Here is a 21,630-nt window from a genome sequence, read left to right as displayed (position 1 = left end):
TCAATTTACTCTTTTCTCCGACTGATAGATTTCTTCCGCTGAGTTGGTCATTTATTTTGTCTTCATGTGACCAAATATATAGAGGGAAAACCAAAGACAAAACACACATTTGGGATCTTTTTGCCAAAATCAGTTAGTTAGAAGTAGGTTATAGTTCATCCATGTTATCAAAGCTCCAAATGAAAAGGCAAAGCTCAGCCTAATTCATTAGTGGTGGATGAGCATTATGATTACTGCAGATGGAGGAAAACTGGGTCCTGAAATGTTTGGGAATAACCATTGTTCCGGATTCCATTTCCTATAGTAATCCATTTGAGTGATGAATAGTAGGTCATCATGAAATAAACATAAAAAAAAGGAAAGTGAAAATGAGATGACTATTAAAGGTAAGCTAAACAGAAATGGCCAGAGCATTAAAGAAGTCACTCTGAGAAGTTAGTACAGTCAGTAGTCGAAGCTTAGTGTAAACAGCCCAAAGATTATCCCATAATTGGATTACCTGATGCCAGCAACATCAGCTTTTCAATAAGAAATGTAGTTAATTAAGTTATTTCTGGTCCACCTGGTAAAAATGAATCCATGTACAGAATTGTCTATATATTATCACTATCAGTTAGTCAGGAATAATTTATGAAGCTATTCCTAAAAAAAATTTACTTAGCTCCTAGTCTGACCTTTAACCTTTCTATAACCTAGCCTAGATGTCGTTTTCTATCCACATTGGTACTTCTATTCTTCAGCTCTCCTGAACTGTCATCAAAGTATACACGTCATACCTTTGCATCCTTGGTCCTTGATTCCTCTGTGTGTGATTCTTCTCTCTTCTCAGCCCATCTACATGTGGCCACAGCTACTTGATGCTCTAAGCTCAGCCCAAGCATTACCTTTTCCTAGAGACATTCCCTTTGAAGACTAGTTAGTTTCTCTCCTATATCTTTGTCATTTTCCTTGTAGTTTGTAGTCTTTTTAGAAAATCTCCAATATAACTCCTTTTTACCTGATTATAATGATGGATTTTATCTTTCTTCCTCACTAGACTGAGAACTATTTGAAGTCAAGGTCTGTCCCTTGTACATTTCTGTACCTCTAGCACTTAGGAGAGTGTCTTGCATATACATGAGGTTCAGTAAGGTGTATGAAAAGCATAAATATTTAAAAGTTCACATCTTTGAAGTCCTTGCTCAGATATTGACTCCTTCATGAAGCCTGCTTTGGTTCCTTCAGTGAAAGCAAACTCTCCCTCAATATAATTCTGGTAGCTTTTTCTGTACATCTTCTATAAAAATTATCCTATTCCAGCATGTATTATAACTATTTAGGTTCATGACTTATCTCACCTAACAGACTGTAAAGTTTTTAGAGGTAAGGTCCGTGTTAAGCCCATTTTTATTAAACACTTTTTTCTCTATAGTGGTTACTATATTATCTTGAACAAAGTCAGTATAAATATTGGGTTGAGTGTATTTTGTGTTCCAAATACTTTTGCTGAGGTGGCATGTTTAAGCAAAAGTACATTATGTTAAAAATCATTAAAGAATTTAAAATTTTAAAGTGTAAGTCAAAATTAAAAAGACTGTATAATATAAGCAGTTGAATCAAAAGCCTTTCAAGTAAAATTCAGAAAGAAAAGAGTAATGTTTTTGAATGTTAATGTCTTGAATGTTGGTGTAGATGGCTAAGGATTGACTTTCCTAGGGATAGTATTAGACTTAAAAGAGAGGTGAATATACACGTATAAAAACAGAATGATTTGTCTGAAAGACCTACAATAAAGCCTGGAGCTAAGACAGTGTCTGTGGGAATAAAAAGAGGGACTTTGTGGGGGTAGAATGAACTGGATTTGTTCATTGACCACATACGGAAAAAAAAATCAGTGATGAATGAAATTTATAACCAAGGAAATTGAATGAATGTTGGCATTAACTGAGGAAAGAATAACAGGTCTTGGGAAGGGATAAGAAGAGATGAGATATCTAATGTTGAGTTTGAGATGCCTGGTGGCAGAACGCAATGCTATCAAGAAAGAAGCTGGAAATATGAATCTGGACATAAGAGGGAGATGGGAGACTGGAAGTATTTCCTATATGAGCTGAAGCTATGAGAATGGAGCGGTTTACTCATGGAAATAATGCAAAACAGGAAGACACAAGATACAACTCAGGACACAGTCAAGTATAAAGGGCCAGTGAAAGATGAGAAGCCAAAGAAGGAGGCTGAGAGGGGAACAAAGAAGTTGGAGAGAGGGGTTTCATGCAGGGAAAGCTAAAGAGACTTTCGACTAAAAAGTAGTTTATAAATGAGGCCAAATACATAAACTATATAAACATTAATTAATTAATCAATAATTTAAACGTAGCTCAGTAATGTTTTCTTTCTAAAACTCAAATGAATCTGTTATCAATCATATCCATTCTGGGATACAAAATACCAACCGTGAAAGAACATTCGGGTGGCATGACATGTTTTGAGAATGAACATGGAATTATCACATAGGAATCATATGGTTCTCCCCGTTTTATGCTGGGAGACCTCTGGAGAATGCAGCTTTCCTCTCCAATATTGTACTTTCATATTTTCTAGCTGCCTTGATGACAGATTTTCTTACTGCCCTGCAGCAAGTAATTCTGCCAAGTGGGACAGCCAGGTTAATATATGCTGCTGCTTGATTTAGAGAAGATTAGAAGCTAGGAGATCAAGAGGCCAAGATCAAAGGGAAGGGAAGGATCAAAAGGCCTTTTGCTGATAGAGTTGGAGGTGAAGCACTAGGGGTCCCTGCAGGAAGGTGTGTCCTCTGCAAGGAAGGGAGGGGACCCTCTCCTGCATGATTATTATTAGAACCAGATGTGTAGGGATGGGGCTAGGGATGTGGGGTCTGACCTGGCCGCTGTCTCAATTTGGGATATGGGAGCCCTTCTGCTCTCCCAGGTTAGAGCCCAGAGTCTGGTCCCATTACCTGCTTGGACACACACCTCCTTTGGGCTCCTCCTCTAGGAGAGGGGATGAGGTTGTCCAGCATGTGACCAGCTCTGCTCCGGAAGAGCAGCCTGGCACCTTCTACTAAAATATTATTCTATAATATGATTTATGAAAATAATATAATATATAACACAGTAGAAAATATTATAAATTTAATACAAGTCAAAATAAAATACAAAACAAAGCCAAATAAAGTAGGGCCTTCGAAGTCCATTAAATACGGGACTTAGGAGGTCATTTGGTGACCTTGATGGGAACAATGTGAGTGGGGTGATGGGGCAGAAATCAAGTTGAGGAATGGATAAGTAGTGAAAAGGAGATCACACAGTAGAGAGATGGTATGAAAAAGCAAAAATGAGACTGGCAACTTATGGTCACACTCCTCTGGGCAGTTACTTGAGGTCGTAAACTTTAGTGTCCTCATTCGTAGAAAGGGGTGATGCTATCAACCTTCCTTGGGAAGATTAAATGAGATTAAATATATGGCCTAGAACAGTTCCTGGCCCACAGTGTTCTCAGGAATGATTCATTGTATTTAAAAAGTTGGAAATGGCAGCATGTTTGGGGGCACAGGGTAAGGAACATGGGAGGAAGGAAACATTTTATATATTCGTTCAAACATAGCTTGGATGTCAGAACGGAAGAAAGGACACAAAAAATAAGATCAGTAGAACTGGTGGTGGCCAAATAGAGGAGGCTCTTACAAAAAATTCTGGGAAATTTGGACATTGGTACACATATTAATTAAGAACCTAGATTTTAGGGATCCATGGAAAAGAGATTGCAACAAATTATTTGGACAGGGCATCAGACATAGAAACCTTTTTTATAATCGTGGGCCTTTGTTTTATAGTGAAATACCCTATTCATACCAGCACATTGTATCAGAATAGCTTTTATATGTCTCTCTTACACCAGTAGATTAGTGAGCCCTGTGATGACAAAAAATCTCGCCTTCTGTCTGCATCACCTAACTCCAATGCCTGAGACACTATAGGTACTAAGAAAGTATCTGATGAATGAATGATCCTCCTTTTCCCATGACACTGCCATATAAATAGGGAACAGACATCATTACATAACTTTCTTAATTTACAGCAGAGAAAAATTATATTAGAGGAGGGAAGACAGCCTAGGACTCCAGCCTCATAGCTTGGCTGTTGTTTTGTATTTTGCCTGTTAAAACACATTGTCCATAGCTTTTGGCCTAGGGATTTAGAGGTTTAAGACTTTGAAAAAAGCTGGGAGGTTAAACTTCCATGGTAGTTCTGCTAACTGCTAGTCTTCTGCTGCTATGCTGAGAAGACTAGCTTGGAGCCACAGGTTCCTGAAAAATGGCATGTTTCTATTAAAATGCAAGGAAGTCATTTGTATATGCCCATCAGCAGGATGACTTCCTAACTGTATGCAGAGCAGAGCTACATGGGGCCCAGCAGCAAAGAAAACAAAACAGGAGTCTGCCTTGCATAGCAGGTGGGAGGTCATTCAAGTAGTAAGGCAGATTCTGGCTGGGTCCACTTGATCGTATAATTGCCTTGAGGCAGTTGAGATGATTAAAAATGTAGAGGCCCTCATTCTTTTAATTGATATACATACCCCTGACCAACTGATTTTATTGCTTTAAAAACCTTTCTCTAGCACTCTTCCCATTGCCAACTCCCCATTTCCTTTCTTGTTTAGGGTGAGTATACGATTCCATCCTATTCCACCCACTTAGCCTACGTTGTCACTGTCCATGGTGAGTGACACTGGACACACCAAGGAGAGTTCCTCTGACTCAGTGGGGGACCCTGGCTCTGCTCTGATGCTGGCAGAATCCCTGTGATGCCTCGCTGGTCGTTGGTTGCTTCTTCTGGTTGAGATCAATTGTACCGATAGCCCGAAGGGCAGAGGAAGTACATTTATGGAAAATCAAGTTGCTTTGACAATTTCAGCAGAAGGGTGAGGAAGACATTTAAAAGGAGGGACTCCCGACTTTTGGTATCAGAACTCAAATATTTGTCTTGCTGGTGAGGAAAAGACAGATCTGTGGATCTAAGAGCCATCAGTCTCTCCACCCTCATGCCCAGAGTCTGGAGCAGAATAAGAGGGGCCAACTGTGGAGGGAGGTGATGATGCCACTGTGGAGGGAGGTGTCAGCATGTGACACCACACCCTCGTCTCTGGCTTTCTGTTCCTACACCCACTTGACACTTTATTTCCTCATTCCTGCATGAAGGTAACATGCCAGACATTAGACACTAGGAGAGTAAACTTTAAAAGAACTTAGTACCTGCCTTCAAGGAGCTTGGAAAACAATTGCACCTGAAAATGATGCCAATGAAAGGTGACAGGTTCAAGGAACAGTGGGACGTCTAGAGGGAGGACACCTAGATCATCCTGGATCACCAGGAAGGGTTCACATTGTCTGAGCTGAAATGTGAAAGATGAGTAAAAGTGTTCTTGGCTGACGAACAGGGCCCAGGCATTCCAGACAGTGAGGACAGCCAGGGAAGTACTGACACACAAGAAGAGGGTGGAAAAGAGAAGGAGTATGATAAGGGCTCATCATTTATACTAGGAAATACACTAGGAGAGAGAGATGATATAGACTATGGCCACAGATAAAACAGTTTTGAAAAGGAGGAAGAGATTGCAAGTCAGATTCTGTAGAGAAATCAGAAGAGATAAGGGATTCAAGTGCCGGAGGGGCTTAGGAAAAAATAAACCATTGTAGATATTGGTGATAAGAGTTTCTGCAGAAGAGCAGGGGGTAAAATCTGTTAAGAAATCAGGGGAAGTATGTTACTTTTCTATTGCTGCATACAGATTACCATATACTTAGTGGCTTAAAAAAAACACCTATTTATTTTCTCCAGGGTTTTTTAGATCAGAGGCCTGGGCACAGCCGAGCTGGGTCTCACAAGTTTGAAATCAAGATGTCAAGTTCGTCTCACCTGGAAACTCTCCTAAGAGAAGGGTCTGCCTCTAAGTTCCCCCATGTTATTGGCAGAATTCATTTCCTCGAGGCTGTAGAATTCATGGCAGCTTGCTTCTTAAAGCTGCTACCTTGATTTCCAGCTTTCTGACCCTCTTTTAAAGGGCTCATTTTACTAGTGTTGCCAAGTCTGAGCTCGTGCTGTTCACCGCATGTCAGGCTAATAAATTGAGAGATGATTTGTTGGGGCCAGGAATAGTGACTTTATTTGGAAAGCTAGCAGACCAAGAAGATGGCAGACTAGTGCCCCAAGGAACCAGCTTCCCTGAGCTGGAATTCAGTCTTCTTTTATCTAAAAATGGGAGGTGGTTTAGTTAGTTGTTGCAAACTTCTTGGTGTTGGGATCCTTTGTTTTTGCAGCTGTCCACATAGGTCTGTAGGTCTGGTCACAATGTTCCTATAAACCTTCAAGACAGATGTTACTCTGTTCTGCAACTTTTTATCTCTATATGAATGGAAAAGTGTTACACCTTTAAAGGTTAGAGCCTTGAGAATGCGCTATCCTGCATATTTCAGGCTATAGGCAACATTCTTAACTTGTAGCTAAAGCAATAGATACACAGGTTAAAGTAAAAGAAACACATCCAATATGGAGTCAGATTTGTCCTTCCCTATTACATTAGGGCATGCCTACTCAGGAGGATCTCTTATTTGATTAAGTTAAAGTCACCTGATTAGGAACCTTAAATACATTTGCAAAATCCCTTCACCTTTGCCAGGTTCTATTAGCTAGAATCAAGTCACAGTCTCCATCTATATTTAAGAGGAGGGGATTAAGGCAGTCTGTGTGGGGGCGGCTGTTTGAGAAGTCATTTTAGGGTGTGTTGGCCAGAATAAGTAAGTAAATCAGCACAGTGATGGTAGGGAAAGGTGTGACTGAGGAGAAATCTACATAGACCCGTAACTAGGGTATTTACAGGCACCACAGATCTTGGTGCCTATGTGTGCCTCTGTTTATATCAGTTAGCTTTTGTTGCTTAACAAACAGTACCAAAATTGTGTTTTTAAACAGCAACCATCTATTTAGCTCAAAAATCTGCAGGTCAACAATTTGGCTGTGTTCAGCTGCGTGGTTCTGCAGCTCTGGGTCAGGCTTGGCTGATCTTTGCTGTAGTTCACTTACGGGTCTGCAATTGGCTGCTGGGTCAGCTGCTGGCTGGTTAGCTGTCTGGTGGTTGGTTAGCTGAGATGTGGTCTGGCATCTTCCAGTGGACTAGCCTGGGCTCATTTACATGGTGGTGATGCTCCGCACTCAGCAAGCCAGTAAGCCCCAATGCACAAGTGCTTTTCAAGCCACTGTGTCTTGTATCACATTTGCTAACATCCCACTGGTCAAAACAAGTCATATGGCTAGGTGAGGTTAAAGGGTGAATGAGGGAAAGGACTTTGCCTTTCTTATGAAAAGAGTAGAAAAATGTGGACATTTTTACAGTCTACTACATGATAGTTATTATTATCTTTTTAATGATGGGAAGTATTCTGCTTTATGTTAGGATGAGAGAACCAGTAGAAAAGAAAAAGGATGAATACGTAGCATACAGGGGATAGTTAATGAAATGGGATCCCTGAGAAGGCAAGAGCTGCTGGAATTCCGAGTACAGAGGGAAATTTACTCTTAAAAAGGGAAAAGACATTATTTTTCTTTAGAATGAAGGAAAGGGGATAAGAATAGGTCTAGAAAAAGTTTAATTTTCCCAGTAATCATAATTTTCCTTGGAGAAAAGGAATCTCGGTTATCTGTTGCACACAGTGAGGGAGGTTCTGGGAAAAGGGTTAGTGAGTGCTAACTTTGTGGAAGGCTGTTGTTTAGAACAGGAGAGGAAGCTGAGGTCAAAATATAAGAAAAGAAAAAAATAAATCCCAAACGACCCACAAAAAAGCTGAGTGGTACACAGCCCAGCTGAGACTATAAACTTTAAATTTATGATGACACCAATTTACAGTGCCTTACCCAGCCCATGTGTGAATTAGAAAAAGGTACCCCCTCTGCTTAGTGTAGGAAAGTTCAGCCCCACTCTCAGCTGGTGCCCTTGTACAGGACAAGCTCTTAAATCGAGTGCAGTGGCCCTGGGTTCTGTTATATTTTTAAAATAACAGCTTTAAGTAGACTAGGTCTAGGAGCATAATTGATTTAAGAATAATGATTTGCCAAGTGGATTAGCAAAAGAACAGGATGGCTAGAGTGTTGACAATATTGGCAAGAAGTTTGAGATTAAATAAGTATTTCTAAAACCTAAAATGCAAAATAGCAGGGGATGAGGGAGATGAGACTGGCTAGGAGGAGAGGGGCTCTGTTGTGAAGGAACAATCTTGAGTGCTTGGTAGATGTGGGAAAGTATTGGTGACATCTTGAGCATCGGTGTGTTTTGATTAGATTTTTAACAGGTCGGTCTGAAGATAGGTGCAATTGGGTGCAACTAGAAATAGGAATACCAAAAAGTTGACTTAAATTGTTCAGGTAAGAAAGGCTGAGAATCTGCTCAGTCACATTGCAAGTGTCCATCAGTGAGAAGAGGTCAGATCAGCAGGTTTGTTTAAGAGGCCAAGGTGCTATAATGTAATGATTGCGTGCAAGGACAAAGGAGAATCAGGAGTTTCTGCCTTGCAGAAACTGTACAGATTCAGGAGAAAGATCACAACTATATGGACCAACATGGTTCAAATCTTGTGAACTATTCAGACCATCAGGCAGCAGATCAGATATTTTGGCTTTTATTCAGATGTTTTGGAATCTCATGGACACATTAGGAAAAACTGAATATACACAGAAGCAGTTAATTTTATTTATTTATTATTGAACTATAATTTAGTTACAATGTTGTGTTAATTTCTACTGTTCAGCAAAGTGATTGTTACACATATATATACATTCTTTTTTTTTTATATTCTTTTCCATATGGTTTACCATAGGATACTGAATATATTTCCCTGTGCTATACAGTGAGACCTTATTGTTTATCCATTCTCTCTATATATAATAGTTTGCATCTGCTAATCTCAACCTCCCAGTCCAGCCCTCCCCCAACACCCTCCCTTAGCAACTGCAAGTCTGTTCTGTATCTCTGTGTGTCTGTTTCTGTTTCATAGATAAGTTCATTTGTGTCGTATTTTAGATTCCACATATAAGTGAAATCATACGGTATTTGTCTTTCTCTTTCTGACTTACTTCACTGAGTATGATAATCTCTAGTTATATCCATGTTGCTGCAAATGCCATTATTTCATTCTTTTTTATGGCTGAGTGGTATTCTTTTGTATATAATACCACATCTTCTTTATCCATTCCTCTATCTATGGACATTTAGGTTGCTTCCATGTGTTGACTACTGTGAATAGTGCTGAGAAGCAATTAATTTGAGATTGACTGAAGTGACAAGGCAGCTATACTACAGAGACTGGCTGTTAAAATAACTGATAGCCTCTATTATGCAGGATCCAATATGGATTTAGGATTAAGACCATCCACTTGATGAGAGCAGAATATTGTAAGCATCCTCTGTTACAGAGATTACTGTGAATGTATTCAGAGCTCAGGATAGTTTTTCTAGGAGAAGAGAGTTTTGAAAGTGATTTTGGAGGAGGTATGTGGTAAGGGGGCTCAAGGAATCAGAAGAGGGCTGGGGATTGGAGAACATAGTCAGCGGTGATTTTAGAGAGGTGTCTGAAGCAAAGACATCAACAAATATCAGGTTAGAAATAAATGGTGGAGAAGACAGAGAACAGGTTTGAGAGAGAAGGAATTAGAGAACCTAGAGAACAGAACTGGGGTTATTAATGGGAGAGGATGAAAAGATTGATATAATTTGTAGGCATCATCAGAGAAGTTTATTATCATCAGTAAGGGATTTACAGGAAAGAGCTAAAATAAAGGGCCTATTTCGAGCTACTTGACTGAACATTTGACAGGTATCCATCCTTTCTTCCTGCATAAAATTATTCATGTCTTTACTCGCTCTTTTTTTAAAGTTATTAATAAGAGGAACTCAGGAAAATGAATCTTTTTCATTAAAAAATGCATTCCCTTCTCCTGGAAATTTTGTAAAAATATGGTGCCACACTTTTATATTAGTATAAATTAGGATAACATCAAATTAGAAAAAAACATATTGCAAATGCTTATTAATACATCAAATAGGAAAATATAATAAAAAACATTCTTAGACTTTTCAGAATCTTTCCCTTTGAACTTTTCTTAGAAGTTCTTCAATGATAAGCTATTAGAAAGTACAGTAAAATTAAGAGTTACTTATATTAGGTAAGATATGACTTCGTGTAATAGAATGTTTGGTAATTAGAAGCCATAGTCTTGGGGAAATTGGAGGGAACAGTCTTTTCCTCTGATGAGACCCTCAAAATCACAGTCCTGAGATTTTAACATGATAATTTGGTAGATAATCAGGATGAATTAATGAGTTTGTTATATAAACTGAAGTTATTTGGAAACATGACTGAAAAGGTAATGGAATTTTTGTGGCTGTTATTAATTTACAATTTTTTTATAACAAAAGCTATGGCATAGCATGCAAAGAGACTGTACATAGCCTCGAAATTTCTTCATTCCTTCCATGAGGATAGACCAGTCATAGGAAACAATTAGAGAAGAGCTTTCACTTATGGCTAAACACATGAGTGGGTTTTACAAATACTGGATAAGCAAATTGTTTTTAAGCAAAACTTATGTGAGGGAATTGTTAAGTTTTCTGTTTCAATTTGATTGAATTCTGTTTGATTTTCAATTCTTGATGATTTTCAGATATTCTGGGTTACATGCCAAAATTATTCAAAAATAATTTATGTGGCAAGAATTCTGTGTTGCAAATACACAAATGAATTTACATATAAAAAGAGAAGAATATTTTGGGTACATTTGCTCAGAAACTTAGAAGTTTGGGGTGAGTTGTTTGAATTTATCAGTTTTAAATATTTTTAGAACTCAAAACTCTATGATATGAAAATCTTTGCATTAGGTCTGATGGACACCTTCTTAACATGTTATAGAGCAAAATCAAGAAATATCTTTTACTGAGTTTATAAATGAAGCTCTTGCTAAGTTTAATTATTATGGTCGTACACTTTTCTGCTATGTAATGCAATGTATATAATATTATACAACTTAATATATAACTTAATAAATTAAGCATATAACTTAATAAATACAAATTAATATTTTGAATAACAGATATTCCCTAAATTCTGTATTAGGTACAAATATTTTCTTTTCTCTTATGGATCAATAGACTCAAATCAATAATTTTAAAAGGAAACCTCTGTTTAAAAGATTTGGCTTTAGAATAATTTATAATTTCAGTATTTGTCTTAAAGTACTGGATAATTTTAAAAATAGTGCAAGAATAGAGCTACTCAGTTATTTTACAGGCTCTCCCTAGCTTCTCTTGAAAGTGATAACAATATTTCTTTATTTTCTTTTTATTTGATATGGGATTGGTGGCTTGCATTGTTTCAGGCAGATTAGATGAACCTATTTGCAGGGCACCTATAGAGACATAGACATAGAGAACAGACATGTGGACACAGTGGGGGAAGGGGAGGGTGGGATGAATTGGGAGATTAGGTTTGACATAAATACGCTACCATGTGTAAAATAGATAGCTAGTGGGAAACTGCTCTATAGCACAGGGAGCTCAGCTCGGTGCTCTGTGACGACCTAGATGGGTGGGATGGAGGCAGGGGTGGGAAGGAGTTCCAAGAAGGAGGGGATATAGGTATGCATATAGCCGATTCACTTCATTTTACAGCAGAAACTAACACAACATTGTAAAGCAATTATACTCCAATTAAAAAAAAAAGATAATGTACTCTGGCTTCTTTCCATATGAAGGAGTATCTATTCATTCCTTCCAACATAACTCACATCATTTATTAACTGTTCATTCTGGCAAGTAATTAGGGAAAATATTTTTCATAAGCTAAAACTCCCTCTCTGTTTCGGCCTTGGCTTTCAGTCTCTCAGTTTGTTACAGTTATGTTGATGTTAAGCACTGCATCTTTTGAATTCTGGGCATTATTTTCAGGTTTACAATATGTAGGAGTAGTCCAAGTTTTTAGAATTTTTAACATTCAAAGTGTGGTAAAGTTTTTAAGGGTTGTATTCATTATTATTATATTATGGTTTATATTCTTGCAATGGAAGAAGACCTATTTTCTTTTCCAAAGTGCATTTTGAAATTTATATTGACGGTGATTTAAATCTTTTCAAATCACACAATTCCAAAAGAAGATAACTCTTTTAGATTTTTGTCAATGAATTATCTTCCAAAGGGAGACATGCAAATACAATTTTATATTGATGTTCGCTCTGGAGAATAAATGAGTTATAGTATCTAAGAGTTCACCGTTTATTTATATTTTATTTCAAATTCAAAGCAATGCCTCATTAGCAAAACAGAATTTCTGCCATTTTCTCAGAGGCTTAAGGGCCTCTTTTTGTGTAAACTAATAAGACCGTTTGCATAAATGCACAAGTGACAAGAATGTTTTGACAGTTTCACAAATGATGTCCTATGACCCTGTCTATTTCTCTTTCCTCTAGTTAACTTCTCCCACTGCCTCTGAGCAGCTTGCCTATAAACCACCTGCTTTCTCCTTTGTTTCTCCAACTAATCAGAAAACACCACCTGTCCCAGTCGACCTAGCCGGAGCCTCTGTCCTGGAGGAGTTCCACCCGAGGAGGCTGGATGTCAGTGGGGCCCTGGTGGAAGAAACAGCCATGTACTTTCAAACTTCCGCTCACTCTGCACCCTTTTTTGCACCGAAGGGCACGTCCTCGACGTCACAGTTCCCCCATCCCGCTCAATTATCAGGTTCTCACTCATCCAGTCCAAGTGCAGTCCAGCAAAAACCTGGCCTGACGTCTGAAGTCCTCAAGAAGACTGTCGCCTCGCATGTCCTTAGTCCCAGAGAAAGTCCGAGAACCTCTTCTCCTTCGCTGCCCTCCGGTGCTTCTCTGAAGTCGAATTCAGCCTCCTACATCCCGGTCCGCATCGTCACGCACTCACTCTCTCCGAGTCCCAAACCCTTCCCCTCCCCTTTGCACGGCTCTTCTTCCACTGTCTGTAGCCAAGTGTCATCCAGCGGGAACTTCTCAACGTCAGGGGTGAAATCCCCAGTGCCTTCCCGGCTTTCCCTCCTCACTGCCATCCTCAAGTCCAACCCTTCTCACCAAAGACCCCTTTCCCCGGCATCCTGTCCCACCTTCTCTCTCAACTCCCTGGCTTCTTCCAGCCTCACACTCGATCAAAAAATTAAACAAACCTCTCCTACGCCTAAAAAATCCCTCTCAAGTTGCTCCCTGCGAGCGGCGTCTCCAGAGCAAAGGGAAAACCAGGTTTCTGATCTCAGCCAGCAATCCTTTCCCTTCCCTTTTTCCACTAAAGCTGCTCCCCTTCCTCTGGCGTCCTCCCTTTCTCCCCCGAAACAGGGCAGTAGCAGCCTTGCTTCTTTGAATGTAGAGAAAACGCCATCCCCCACTTCTTTAAAGAGCAGCCCGATGATTTCCCAGCTGCAAACCAGTATCTCCAGTTCTACAGGTCTGCCTCCTGTCCCTCCAAGCTTTTCTCCTTTGTTTTCCAAGGGCAGACAGGATGCTGACCTCAGGGGCCCAGGAAAGCCCAGGGATATTTCCCCACATCCTTCTACGTTAGCCTCGTCGGCATCGTCTTCGGTGTCTCCTCCCACTAACCCAAGAGCCAGGCTCCCCTCTCCAGAGAAATGCTACCATCCTTCCCCAGCTCTTTCAAACCTGATAAACAGATCCAAGAGAGCATCAGCACCTCTCTCTGGCCCGGGGCAGACACCTTTAGCTCCTCCCCCACACCCTGTCTCCAGCGCTGGCTCTGCCTCTCTTCCCCAACTGGGGTGCTCCGCTCTACCTCGTGCTAATCCGCCCACCGAGGTGCGCCACCTCAGTCCCTCAGCGCTGCACCCAAATCTTACCCTGCCTTCAAGACTTGGGAAATCCGAAAGCTCCATATCTGACCACAGGTCGTCTGTTTCATCCCCATCACCTCCCATCTCTCTAACAAGAACCAACGAGCTGATTTCACCTTGTGCATTGTCCATGTCAACAGGCCCTGAAATTAAGAAACACAAGGTATTTTTTTTTTTTTTTTTTTTGCACGTTGCATGGTGCATGTTTCTTTTGAAATACGGAATCATTTTTTTCAGGGGAAAAATCATCAATTATGATATTCTTTCTGTTCCTACAAGGAGATAGTGCAAGGGGATCTAAGATTTGGTATATTTGAATGTGTAGATGAATTATAAACGGTCTAAAATTGTGTATGTTTCTCAAAGCCTCTTTGATGTTGCAAATCCTCTTGTGGTAACCTTTTATACCTGTGGCTCCAAGGGCATTTTTGCCAGGCATAATATGAGTTATATTATTGATCCCGAAGATGGAATTTAGAGCAGTTAGATGGAATTTGGGAATATGATACATTTCTGATTCTTTAATAACATGGACCCTATTGTCCATCAGAATACCCTGTACTGATAAAATAGTAGACAGGATTACTGTAAAATGGACTATTATCATATATCAAGCCCCGTATAACTGCCCAGACAATCTGACAACTTTCTATTTCCTCTGCTGGCATTTATTTATTAGTAGTAATTTTCTTCCCCTTCCACCATGATGATTTCTTTATTGCTCTCCATACACCTCAAGCTAAATCAATATGGATTTAGCTATATATATGTTGGGCAAAGAGAATAGAAATTTCCTTTGTATGTGAAAATTATTTGATTTATTATGAACACTGAATACTTAATGATTATAACATACAGAAAGGATGGACAGGCTGGGTAGAGGGAAGTAAAGTTAAGAGAGGAGAAGTATTGACTGTTAAATGCTCTGAAGCGACCCATTGAGGAAGGATGTGAAATCAGCATTTACTTTAATATGAGAAGGGAAACATTTGAAGGAGTTACCCAGAGCATTCATTGTTCCTTTTTCCTGGAGGAAGGCAACTCTGCCCTAGAGTGTAGCAGCTTCCCAACTGTTCTCATGTAATTTAAGATATGGAGTTTAGACATTTAGGATTCAGTCAGTATTCTATAAATGAAATAAAATTATGAAAGTGTCTGTATTAGGAGGGGGTTTGGATTTTCAGTTCAGTGCATTGAATTAACACCATTTTAGAGTGTCCAAGTTGGTTCCATGGAGATTGTATTCAACTCTGTCACTGTTGGGATGATGAACTTACCATGGAAAAGATGAAACAGCCCACATGATGCTGTTAATATGTTACAGTACAATTCAACTTAAAAAGCATGCATTAGACGTCTACTGTATGCCCACCACCATACTAGCTTTTTTGTGGATGTGTTTTATTTTTAAGGAAAATAATCCTTTATCTTAAAAATATATTTTATTCAGCAAAACAACATATACATATATATAATGTGGAGAAGCTATAGAGAGTTATTAAATCTACAGTAAAGCTAGAAAACAAGGATAAGGCAATATTAATATAACGTAATACAGATTATGTATAAGAGTTCACTGAATTCAGTATAAGAGAAATATTATTATGGGATATGTTTAGTAAGGGAAGTTATCATAAATGTCAGGCCTGTTGGAAATGTTTAGGATTTAGCTTAATGAAGAGGAAAGCAGGTGGCATTTCAGAAATGGTAAACAACTCCACCAAATATACAGAAGATGATCCCAGAGGAGTATGTGTGGACATGTAAGAAGATTGGCCTTATCATCGAATAGTGATGATAGTAATGATAATTACAGTAACAGATATCAAATACTTTCTGTGAGTCAAGGACTATCCCAGTAGTTAAGCAAAGTAGTTAAAATTTAATTAAAAGGGACCATGTTAGTTAATTTTGTCATGACCATATGAGATTGGTAATATTATTTTCTTCATTCTGTATACCAAGAAACTGTAGTTCAGTGAATAACTTGCCCAGGTTACATTTCTTATACTGGCAGAGCTGACATTTATATTAATTGAAATCTACTGATTCCTGAAGCCATGTTCTTTATTACTGAGATTTATTGCTACAAAGCAATAACTCATATTAATTATCATTTTAGCCTTATTTATTAACTCTTATGAAGGAATGAAATGATGATTAGAATTATCAACTTGTATAATATTTGGATCATTTTAAAATGTATTTTTCAAGATTATTAAGTCCTTGTATTTTAAACTTCAAAGCAAATGGGATGGAGGAAATCTAACTTTCTCTCTAACTCTAAGTTTGAAAATATGATTTATTTGAGGTGAAATGACCTGGTGATGATCTTTTCAATACATATGTGTGATTATGGAATTCATTTGTAATGTATTGAAAAAAAAACCCCTGGTGATCTAAACATTACTTTTTCCTGAATTTACTGGCAATTATCTCTTAAACCATACTGCCTTACACTTATTCTTTACCTCTATGAAAAGTAGTGTTACTCCACAGGCTTCTTAGAGGGTTTCTGTTTGTGGTTCACTCTGTTTTGTTCATGTTTTGTCCCAGTTTTGGAGAGTTGGAAAAGAGTGAGCCCAGAGCGGCTTCTGATGAATTCCTTTTTTGCCCTAAAATCAAGTTTTTTGAAGACCTGTTCCTCCCCAGCTCATTTACTGCCTCCAATTTTGAAGAATTTTCAGTGTTAGCTTTATTTTTTCTGCTTATTTTCTTTATATCCAAGTTAATAAAGTTCAGGCTTGTAGAAATGCTTCTTAAATTTGATGAACATGTATGAAAATATGGAGAATGATTATAATTAATCCATTTTTATCTGTTCCTTTGAACAGAAAAAATGCTTCTTATAATGGGTAAAATTTATAATAACTTTTGCAAAATTGGTTTCTCTCGAGACATATTTATTTGTCATATTTATCATATATATATCATATAAATATTTGTCATATTTATTTCCTCCTTGCTTCTTGCTGTTATCTCTGTAGGTAAAAAATCAGTATGTGTATATATATAGATAGATATAGATATAAAAATAAAACTATTCTTTGCAAGAATTGTAACTTGAGTGTATAAAGTTCAGTAAAATGGACACTGTTGGATACTGGAAGAGATAAATCTTATCGCAGTTTCTTTTGATGTTTGACTCGTTTTGTTTAAATTGCTAAGATTACTTTATAGATTGATAGGAGGAAATAGACAAAAGCTTTGGGACATCAAAGAATTTATATGCTTTTAGGGACTGTTTCTTGTCTGGCTCGTTCCACTGTTGTGCTAATCTGAGCACAGGACCCTCTTTGAAGTCAAAGAGTTTCAGATTTAGATCAGCTTCACTCAGTGCCAGATGCTGAAAGGAAAGAGGTCCTAGAATACAGATAGCCATCAAATTAAAACATCAATGCTTGAAAGATATTCGTTCCAAGTCTGGCCTTACTGTCCTTTGATATGAAAATGAACTGGAACAGCTAGCTTAGGCTGAGCTAAATTCAGGTATAAGGTATGTTTGATGTTTCTTTTTCATAGATAGAATCTTAAAGTTCTGAATCTGCTTTTATTAGTATAACGGCTATATTTTAATTTCAGATATGGTTGAAAAATATCATTTCACATTATAATCATGGTTCTAGACAGGATGGGTGTCTCCCTGAATGTTGCTCCCATGGCTCTTTGATCAATGTGTATATTGTCTGAGACACTTTTTCCCCTTGGGAAAACCTGAATATCAGAAAATTAATCTATGAAGTTGTATTTGGGTTCCCAATATCTTTTGCCTTCATTATAATTTACATTTTTCTCCTAGTGAGTTATCATGGTGCTCCATATGGAAATTTGGGATGGCTATTACATCAAAACCTTATACATTTTGCCCCTCAATGTTGATTGTCTGAAGCTCTGTGTGGGCTCCAGTGGTGTCACTGTCCTGGCCTGAAAGCTAGCTGGACACATGGATTGGTTAGGGAATCAGTTGGGAGCTTTTAGATATTTTATGAACTTTTATAGTTGATGTTTTATTTATAAACTCTCATTCTTTTAAGGCATCATAACATTTCCAAGTATATCACACTGAAAACTTGGTGGTTACAAGCCTCTATGTGACTTTCTCCATTTCTGCTGATCCTTACATAATCTGGGAACAGAATGAAATGTACCTCTATGAGCAAAAATGGTCAATCTGAGTTCAAAAAAAATCACTCATTTGTAAAATAAATATGTATTGAGTGCTCATTATGTACAAGTTTCAAAGTTGTGAAGATGCTGAAACAAATAGAATTGCAAAAAATGCCTGCTAAAAGAACATTTATATTCTATAGTGAAAGAGAAACAGTCCACGACCCTCCCCCTCCCCAATAAGTAAATTTTCTTGTATGTTAGAAGATCATAAGTATAGAGAAAAGTATAGCAGGGTAAGAGGTGGTTGTCACCAATTTATGTTGGGTGGCAGAGATAGGTTTCTCTGAAAGGGTGACATCCAAGAAGGTGATGTTTCTTGAGAGAGTATGGTCAGACCCTTCCTCAGGGTCTTGTTGTTTATGTAATTTGAGGTCCTGCCATTTACCTGTACTTAAAGTGTAACCATGAGTTCAAATCCCTGATTCTCAAGGCAAATAGTACAGTTTGTTTTGAGATCTCATAGGTCTTTATTACTAGAGCCTGTGGTGAATTTTATATGTCAGTGATGGGGGTGGTGGTGAGGAGAGTGGTGGGAAATATTTTCTGAAGGGGAGGGTGTGTTCTTGCTATCCCCACCTTCACACCCAAGATTTATGTTACAATATCTAGCACTGCCTATAAATAGAATTAGCTCTGATAAACTTACATACAAAATGCAATTTCTTTTTTTTTTTTTTTTGCGGTACGTGGGCCTCTCACTGTTGTGGCCTCTCCTGTTGCAGAGCACAGGCTCCGGACGCATAGGCTCAGCGTCCATGGCTCACGGGCCCAGCCGCTCTGCGGCATGTGGGATCTTCCCAGACTGGGGCACGAACCCGTGTCTCCTGCATCGGCAGGCAGACTCTCAACCACTGCACCACCAGGGAAGCCCCAATTTCCTTTTTTAAACCTAAACTTTGCCCTGTACCTGTTATGTAGTGAATATTTAACAGATATTTATGGAAAGATGACTAAAAGCATAGGTTGCAAATTGGAGAGATATAGTAGTTATCACTGAATTTTTTGCTGGATTCAAAGACAGGCTGGTTGGTTCTACCTTGTATGACTAGCTAATGGTGATTCCAGCCTGTAATATTACAGCCTATTCTTATTATTTAAGTTATAATTACAGTGACTAGAGTGATCTGTAATTTTAAGCCAAGGAAGGGAAACCAATGAATTTGCTTTCATACCTGGAAGCCTTGACATACTAAAAAAGAAATATACTCCAAATTTGGATATTGTTAGGAGAACCTAAAAGAAATATACTGAACACAAAAAGTATCTCTTATGGCAGCAAGAATGATGTTTGGACTGAGAAGGAAAGGCTACATATGTCTTAGAGATGCATAAAGCCCAAGATAGATGAAGAACTAGAAAGGACATCTAGTTGCTCTAAATAAGTTCATATCTCCTGGTCTAGATAAATCGTATCTCAAAAAACAGATGAAATTTCTAATTTTATTGCAAATGCAGTATTGTAAATGATGGGAAAGAGGAGATTTACCAGAAAAAAGAAGCAAGCTGTTTTTTTAACACAAAAAATGGAAGGTAAATTCTGAAAATTATGGCAAATTCTTAGGTTGTGAATGTTTACCAAAAGAGTTATAACTGGAAGTCAGACATTTTCTTCAAGCAAAAGACATTTATTGAACGCTTTCCAGCTTCTAGCTTTTGTGATGTCTTTCATGATATCTTGAACAAGGAGAGATATTTGAGAAGTAGTGATATATTTCTGTGAATTCTGAATGCTTAATCCAAAGCATCCTCGAGATCACTGTCTGTCTCATCACCTTCTTTTAATTTTATGCATATTATTATCTCTCTATGGCTTTTCTTTTGCTTTCTTATTTGTTTGTTTCAGTTCATTAAGATGTAAGCTCTAGAGAGTAAAGGCTTTGTGTGTTTGTTTACTGCTGAATCACCAATACTTAGAGCAATGCATGTCACAAAGTAGATACTCAATAATATTTTGTTGAGTGAGTCTATTAGTTGAACTGCCGTATCCAAATAAATTTACAAGATGGATTGATGCCCACCAGGTTGGCAGAATGCAGTAGGCAAGACCTCCCTATCCTTGTATGTGACTTGAATGAAGATAAAGATGATATGCATAAAAAATGGTTCATGAAATAATATAAAATTATTATCTTTGCAGTTTACAATGACTGACAAATCTAATCAGTGAAATTGGATAGAGATAATACCTAAAGTACTATTTTTGGATCTAGAAGGAAAAAAGCATAACTACAGGATAGAGGTTAATTTCAACAAATGTTAAGAAAAAGACGAAAGGATTAGGAATTTTAGGTAATAGCATACTCAATGTGATCCAACAATATAAAATGACCTCAACTTCATTCTGTGTATTCTAAACACATCACAAAAACCAGGGAGGCAATGCCAATGAGTATCATCTTCACTGTATTAATTGAGTTTATTGTCAATATCATGTCAGTGATGATGATATTCTACTTTGTGTTAAAAATACATCTAGATAAATACACCTTTAAAAAATTTATATATAATAGTGTGTTAATCCCAAATTCCTAATTTATCCTTCTCCCCACGTTTCCACTTTGGTAACCATAAATTTTTATTTTTTATTTTTTTTAGAAGAAATGTAAATGTTCTTTTATTTTATTTTTAATTTTTTGGCTATGTAGGGTCTTCACTGCTGCGTGTGGGCTTTCTCTAGTTGTGGCCAGTGGGGGCTACTCTTCATTGCAGGGTGTGGGCTTCTCATTGCAGTGGCTTCTTTTGTTGCATTGCATGGGCTCTAGGCGCGTGGGCTTCAGTAGCTGTGGCACGTGGGCTATGTAACTATGGCTCATCGGCTCTAAAGTGCAGACACAGTAGCTGTGGCACACGGGTTTAGTTGCTCCGCGGCATGGGGGAATCCACCCGGACCAGGGCTGAAACCCGTGTCCCCTGCACTGGCAGGCAGATTCTTAACCACTGCGCCACCAGGGAAGTCCCCATAAATTTTGTTTTGAGGTCTGTGAGTCTGTTTTATAAATACGTTCATTTGTATCATTTTTTTACACATTGTAAATCAACTATAATCTAATCTAAAATAAAAATTAAATTAAAAATATTTAAAGGAATATTGACAGAGGAAAGGGATAGTGAAATTCTTCAGCTGAGGATCAGTAAAGAAGGGGTAGGTGGAAACAGCAGTATAACTATCACACAGAAGAGAGCTCTTAGTCCAAGCAGGGAAAAAGAGGACCAAAGTCCTATAGGAGTAAGTTAGCAGGAAACATATTTTGGCTCAATATAAAGGGGAATTTTGTACCAGTTCTAACAATTAGACCTGAATGTGCTGCCTTGGCAGGTAGGCAATTGTTCATGGTGTGCCTGAACAGAGAATCAGAGAGATTGATGCCTTGGATGAGGGGGTTGAAACAGATTGCCTTCAGTATCACTTCTAATTCTAAGATTATATGGCATTACATTTATAATAAGATATTGCTCTGTAAAGGCTTCGTCAACTATATTCTTTAGGACAGCTGCGGATAGGAGAACAAGCATTATAAATGATTACGCATCCTGAAAGGAGAGGCAAGAGCATATGGCAG

At 38.2% G+C, this 21,630-nt stretch overlaps 1 protein-coding gene across 1 annotated transcript in view; it reads left to right on the top strand.

Annotated features, from left to right (window-relative positions):
• MLIP (muscular LMNA interacting protein) overlaps window positions 1–21,630 on the top strand; it is a 113,368-nt gene that overhangs the window by 10,879 nt on the left and 80,859 nt on the right. Inside the window, exon 4 of the mRNA XM_065885943.1 lies at window positions 12,504–14,063. Coding sequence (XP_065742015.1) covers window positions 12,504–14,063 — 1,560 coding nt within the window. The remainder of the gene's footprint in view (window positions 1–12,503; window positions 14,064–21,630) is intronic.

The sequence above is a fragment of the Phocoena phocoena genome, chromosome 10 (genome assembly GCF_963924675.1).
Source record: "Phocoena phocoena chromosome 10, mPhoPho1.1, whole genome shotgun sequence".
NCBI lineage: Eukaryota > Metazoa > Chordata > Mammalia > Artiodactyla > Phocoenidae > Phocoena > Phocoena phocoena.
Note: the sequence above shows the minus strand (reverse complement) of the source record. Positions and strands in the feature narration are given on the sequence as shown.